This window comes from Bos indicus x Bos taurus, chromosome 3 (assembly GCF_003369695.1).
Source record: "Bos indicus x Bos taurus breed Angus x Brahman F1 hybrid chromosome 3, Bos_hybrid_MaternalHap_v2.0, whole genome shotgun sequence".
Classification (NCBI taxonomy): domain Eukaryota; kingdom Metazoa; phylum Chordata; class Mammalia; order Artiodactyla; family Bovidae; genus Bos; species Bos indicus x Bos taurus.
Genome location: NC_040078.1, coordinates 57,771,352 through 57,777,719, shown reverse-complemented (window position 1 = coordinate 57,777,719; position 6,368 = coordinate 57,771,352). Strand labels below are relative to the sequence as shown.

The following is a 6,368-nucleotide window of genomic DNA, read 5'->3' as shown; positions in this document are numbered from 1 at the left end:
CCCATTGGCTAATTTTCATAATCTGTCTGAGACCCAATGTCTTCGTTGACAAATAGTAGTAAAAATTATACCTGTTCTAGGGAATTGAAATTTAAGTGGGTTCACTTGTAAACTCTAAAGCATTATATAATTATCAGGTAACATTAATCGCCTATAAAATATTTGTGAGGCCTACTATCCTCCAGATCCTGTGAGAGCTATTGGAGAAATAGAAGGTTGACTGAGGCACAGCCTTGCTCTCAGGAGAGAGTTGCTAAAAGAGAAATCCATTCTTTTCCTTGATTCAGAGAGAAAAGGCAAGGACAGAAGGAACGGCCTCTGTGGCCTGCACAGGCATGCGATTCCTGGCACTTGGCCCTCCCCGGGGGATACCCGATCCCTTCCCTCCAGTCATCAGCTGACCTAAGGGTCTCAGGGAGAGGGTTACAGGATGGATTTTTGAATCTTCAAAATAAGCAGACAAAGGAACCTTCCATCAAACAAAAAATTACCTGAGAGCCATAGGGAAGTAGTTGCTCTGACTGATGGAGGAAGTTTTCAAAGATGAAGAGAGAAAAATAGATCTCTGTGTGTCTAGTAAAAGTGGATGGAAAAACCCAGATTCTCTGATTCCCAGCCCAGCCAGCCAGCCAGCCTTCCTTCTTTGAAGCTCCTTTTGCCTTATTTTCCTATTCCTTTTGAGAAGACATAAAATAAGTAAGGGGTGGAAGATTTCTTGCCCAACCATGATTCAGGAGGAAGCCCAGCCACAGAACAGGCAAGTGTGGCATCGCCTAGAGAAAAAGGACTTGCAGAGACAGGTCTCATTTAGATCCACCCCAGATTTTGCAAAGAAGGCACCACCTTCATCACAGACTCTAAGCCCTTCCAAGTTCAGGAAGAAATTATCTGCTTCGCCATTAACAACTTGGCACAATGTACCTGGCAGGACCAGTGTGACTGAACCAGAGGTTTTTCTCAACATGACCCACAGGGACAGTGAAGGTCGTGTTTGCAGCCTGAAATTTGTGACTCTCCTAGTGGCCTTCAGTCCAGAATTCCTCTTTCTGGGAGCTGGACTGCAGCTTCGAGACAATGGGTACGATGGATTACTTGTTGCAGTCAATCCTCAGGTATCCGAGGATCAGAACCTCATCCCAAACATTAAGGTGAGTGGTGTATATGAAATTGAAACCATCATCTTATTCATATAGACCTTTAGCCTTCTGTACGAAATTAACAACACTGCCTAGTTTGTATTTGAGCAGCAGAGAAAGGGGTGTTTCTCAAAGATAGCAAAAAAATTATAATGAAAGCCATGCCAATTCATTCACCTAATTCTGTATAGTCTCAGCTTACATACTGTTTACCTAGCCACCTTTTATCTGTTGTTGGTTACTACTAATTTTAGCTTTTGTGTTTAATTACTTGACTGTTTTGGGGGCAGAAACTCCAAAAATAACCCATTGTGGCAACAAAGACCAGATGCGTGGCTGATGAAGAAGCATGATTGTGCTTATTAAAATCATGTTGCTGAAGTCCATCCTGAGGGTGGGAATTCTCAGATAGAAAGAGAGTCTGGATGGAGCACCAACGAGCAACATTCTTTTCACCTGAATGTCCTGTGAAGTAACTTGACTATTTTCCCCTTAGTATGGTAAGGTGTAGGCTCACAGCTCCATTACTTGAGTCTCCCTTTGATGAAATTAGTATTGTCATAACGTGTGGTCTTGGGCATGCCCACACGTATGACGTAAAAAAGATTTGTTCAGTGAAAGCTTAGAAAGCTTTGTGAAAGCTTTTCTTTTACAAAATTGGGAAAATTATATGGGCAAGCTGAGACACACAGTTACTGTCCTAAATTCTCAGATAAGCATTTGAAGTTTATTTATTTTGCTTCCAAGTTTTCCCCAAATCTAATGCTGTCTCTAAAAGAAATGGGCTCCTTCAAAATATTTTCATTATTTTTGTTACTACTTATTCAAGTATAACTAGAAAACCAAAACATTAAGAATTCACAGTGATAATATAAACTTTTCTTTTATTTGGTTATAGGAAATGATAACTGAAGCTTCTTTTTACCTATTCAATGCTACCAAGAGAAGAGTGTTTTTCAGAAATGTAAAGATTTTAATACCTGCCACATGGAAAGCTAGTAATTACAGCAAAGTAAAACAAGAATCATACGAAAAGGTAAGAATTCAGGATTTCATTAAATGAATTCAACTGAAGAAAAAAATACAATATAATGTGTTCAAACTTTAGGCAATAACAAATCATTGCTATTAATACACAAATAATATTATTGAAAAGATTGTTATGCACAAAATGTATGAAAATACATACATGTAATAAATGAAAATTGTGAAGTAAAAAATAAGCAAAATGCCATTGCCCAAGCAGCCTCGCAGACGATCTCTTTCCTCGCAGACGATCTCTTGCACTTTTTAACTTACAGAGTCCTTCCTTTCTGAAATTCTTGGTTAACGACCAAGAACTAGTTTTACTGAGTATGAGATGTAAAGGGAACGATTCCAATTATGAGTATCTTCATTTCCCACCCTGTCAAGGGCAATAAACATGCATGTCCACATGGAAGCCTAAGCCACTCACACAGAAAAATTTGACTTTCCTATCCCACAAGAGTGCAAATTCGTAGAATTTCACATTAGCCCAAGTCCGGGTCACTGTTTTTGAGAAGTATGTTGAGAGAAGCAAGGAAGAAAGCAGCGTAAGAGGCATGACTAACTTTTCTTTCCCAACCAAAAAATAAAGAAAAAAAACTTAAGCTTCAAGGACTCTCGTAAGCCGAAAATTATAAACACCTGTGGTCATGTCTGGCACATACTGGGAACAAGCTACAAATAAATGTTAAATAAATTTGGCAAATGACTATTTGAGATTACTGTGAAAAGAGTCCTGGCAACTACCAGAAAGGGCAGGAGCAGAGAGGCATTGAGGACAGAGCTCAGGGCGTTAGCAATGGGTTGGGTTCGAGATCTGTAATGACAGCTCAAATAGAAGGGCTGGATTACAGCAATTTCCCCTTTTCCTTATTTGTGTCACTTGGCATGAATTTTCCTAAGGCTGTTTTAATTCTTAGCTCTTTTTTGAAGTTTATTCCTCAGTAACCGAATAATATATTAATAGCAATCTTTATAGGCATTCCAGTGTCCTAAAAAAGTTAAAGGGGCTCTTAAAACTATTTGATTTATAACCAAATGAAAGCATTTGAGGCTCAGACATGGAGATAAGAGAGACAGAGGCACTGGGATAAACTAAGAAGAGAGATAATGTTTATTAAACTTCAATTAAATGCCAGAAATTCTACATATATATAATTATTACAAAATTAATATTATATTATTATATTGTTGTGTATTATTATATTATTGTGTCTCAGCTGGTAAAGAATCCACCTGCAATGCAGGAGACCTGGGTTCGATCCCTGGGTTGGGAAGATCCCCTGGAGAAGGGAACAGCTACCCACTCCAGTATTCTGGCCTGGAGAATTCCATGGACTGTATATTCCATGGGATTGCAAAGAATCGGACATGACTGAGCGATTTTCACTTCACTTCACTTCAAATGCCAGACTATATATATATGCACACACATATATATAATTATTACAATATTAACATTATATTATTATATTGTTGGTGTATTATTATATTCTATAGTATATATTCCTACATATTCCATATAACTGCTTAATTGCTTAATATATATATTGCTTAGTTCTCAGTCACACCTAAAATTGTTGCTGTTAGTTGCTATTATCAAAAATTAGGAAAATGAGGCTCAAATACAGTAAGGATTTTATCCCAAGTCAAACAGCTGGTAAATTAAAGAGCAATCTGAATTCATGCCTGCTGCTGCTGCTGCTAAGTCGCTTCAGTCGTGTCCGACTCTGTGCGACCCCATAGACGGCAGCCCACCAGGGTCCTCTGTCCCTGGGATTGTCCAGGCAATAACACTGGAGTGGGTTGCCATTTCCTTCTCCAACGCATCAAAGTGAAAAAATAAAGTGAAGTCGCTCAGTCGTGTCAGACTCTTAGTGACCCCATGGACTGCAGCCTATCAGGCTCCTCCGTCCATGGGATTTTCCAGGCAAATTACTGGAGTAGGGTGCCATTGCCTTCTCCGAATTCATGCCTATTTGATTCCAAAACCTGTGCTTTTTGCTCTAAGCTATGCTGTCACCAGTTATCTTACACAGATGTTGTTAATCACTTTGGCCTTTAGTGGAACAAAAAAGTATTGGCATTAACCAACAACAAAATCAGGTGGTACTTCTTATCCTAATGGAGAAGACAAATAAATAACTAACGCAAAGATGACTGAACAGAAAGATTAAAGGAAAGAATCACTGAATCATATATCTGCTAGATACCAATTCTTTTAATCTCATAATGTTAACCAAGCAAGCACTTAGTGAATAATCATTATATACAGGAACCATGTGAGGCATGACAGAGGACACAAGGAAAAGCAGTATAGTTCCTGTCCTTGTGAATCTACAGTCTAGTGTAGGTAGGCAGCAGAGGGTGGGGATAGGGTTAGGAAAAGTAGGTAAAAACTTAATATGGCCTATAAGTAGAATATAACCCCAAACAGCTGAGTATTCCATTCAATGCTGAGCACTCTTTCCTTGTTGCTTCAGGACAGCTTTCCAGACATAGAAATGAGGTTTTATCCTCGTGAAGACTCTTCTAGGACAAGACTCTAGCTCTTTCACAGGTGTTGCCTTGAAAAGTCCTTGGCCTGAATTCTTACATTTCTAAAAATAAATGTTAATTATTATAAAAATAATTCATGCTTATTGCAAAAAACAATGTAGAAATATGGAAAATGAAAACATTACCTTTCATTATTCCTCAGTGGTGTGTACATAGACACACACACACACCAGTACACATGTAGTACTTTTATAGTGATCATTACATATATATATAGACATATATATATATATTCACACATTTATGAAAGTGAAAGCCACTCAATCGTGTCTGACTGTCTGCCACCCCATGGACTATACAGTCCATGGAATTCTCCTGTCCAGAATACTAGTGGGTAGCCGTTCCCTTCTCCAGGGGATCTTCCCGACCCAGGTCTCCCACATTGCAGGTGGATTTTTTACCAGCTGAGCCACGAAGGAAGCCCATACACTTATAGGATTATATTAAATCTATTGTTCCAAAATCAGCTTTAAAGAAATTAACCAGATAGATACTCAACTTCTAAGAACAAGTCTCCAGACAACTTCTAAGAGCAATTCTTGAGACAATGTATTATCTTTCTTCCTAAAAACAATGTTGTATATAAAACTGTGTTCTCTAGATGGTTATTGGAATAGATATTTATTTTTGTTTCCAACTTAAAATAATGTGTTTTATAAATAGTAATTGAAATGGTCAGGGTACAATATGAAATATAACTTCAACAGAAAAATTGTTTTGTTGATCTGATTGGTTATGGGAATAAAAGGAAAAGGGATCAACCTACAGAAAGTTGTTCACAAAAGGCTATACCATTTCACAGTACAGCTCTAAATGATGTGTAAATACTCTTAAAATTTCTTTGAATATTTAAATTACATTTTACAGTGTACCTAATGTCAGAATTTTACCGTTTTGACTTCTGAGAAAATTTTAATCTGGAAAATGGGTACGTCAAATGACAGTAATGAAGTTCCATGGAAATCTGTTAAGTTTTTAAAAAGTACACATTTTTGAAAGTGACAGATATTGGTGTTGACATTTAATTGTGAATTCATTCTAAACTCCATCTAAAGGCATATGTTTTTAAAAATCTGTTTTTAAATTGGGATATAAACCACACAGGAAAAATGCACATATCTTAAATGTACAGTTCAATGTGTTTTAACAAATGTAGATATTAGTATCACCAATATCACAGCCAAGATACATGGTATTACAAGGCATTTCTTTTAATTTAGGCAAATGTCATAGTAACTGACTGGTATGGGGCACATGGTGATGATCCGTACACCTTGCAATACAGAGGATGTGGAAAAGAGGGAAAATATATTCATTTTACATCTAAATTTCTACTAAATGATGGCTTAACAGCTGGCTATGGATCACGAGGTAAGTGTGATCAATCAAGACATAGACAATGGACAGAACTATTTATAATATTGTGCTCAGTACTGAAAGGGATTCAGAGAACCTGAAACCTGTTGGGGAATTACCATTTGGATGAGAAGATAGGCCACATGCCCATAAAAAAGATAAGAATCAAAGTGAGCCAGAAAGGGTTAAGCACCAGATTAGTGGCCCAGACAGGGAGCTCTTTAAGAATTCAGCAAAGAGAGAAAGTATTTTGAGCATTTGAGCTAGAGATCCTCTCACAAGAGGATCTTC

At 37.6% G+C, this 6,368-nt stretch overlaps 1 protein-coding gene across 1 annotated transcript in view; it reads left to right on the top strand.

Annotated features, from left to right (window-relative positions):
- The first annotated feature begins 386 nt into the window (after positions 1-386).
- The window catches only part of CLCA2 (chloride channel accessory 2), a 41,781-nt gene continuing 35,799 nt past the window's right edge, over positions 387-6,368 (top strand). Inside the window, exons 1-3 of the mRNA XM_027536654.1 lie at positions 387-1,148; positions 2,035-2,172; positions 5,942-6,092. Coding sequence (XP_027392455.1) covers positions 726-1,148; positions 2,035-2,172; positions 5,942-6,092 — 712 coding nt within the window. The 5' untranslated portion in view covers positions 387-725. The remainder of the gene's footprint in view (positions 1,149-2,034; positions 2,173-5,941; positions 6,093-6,368) is intronic.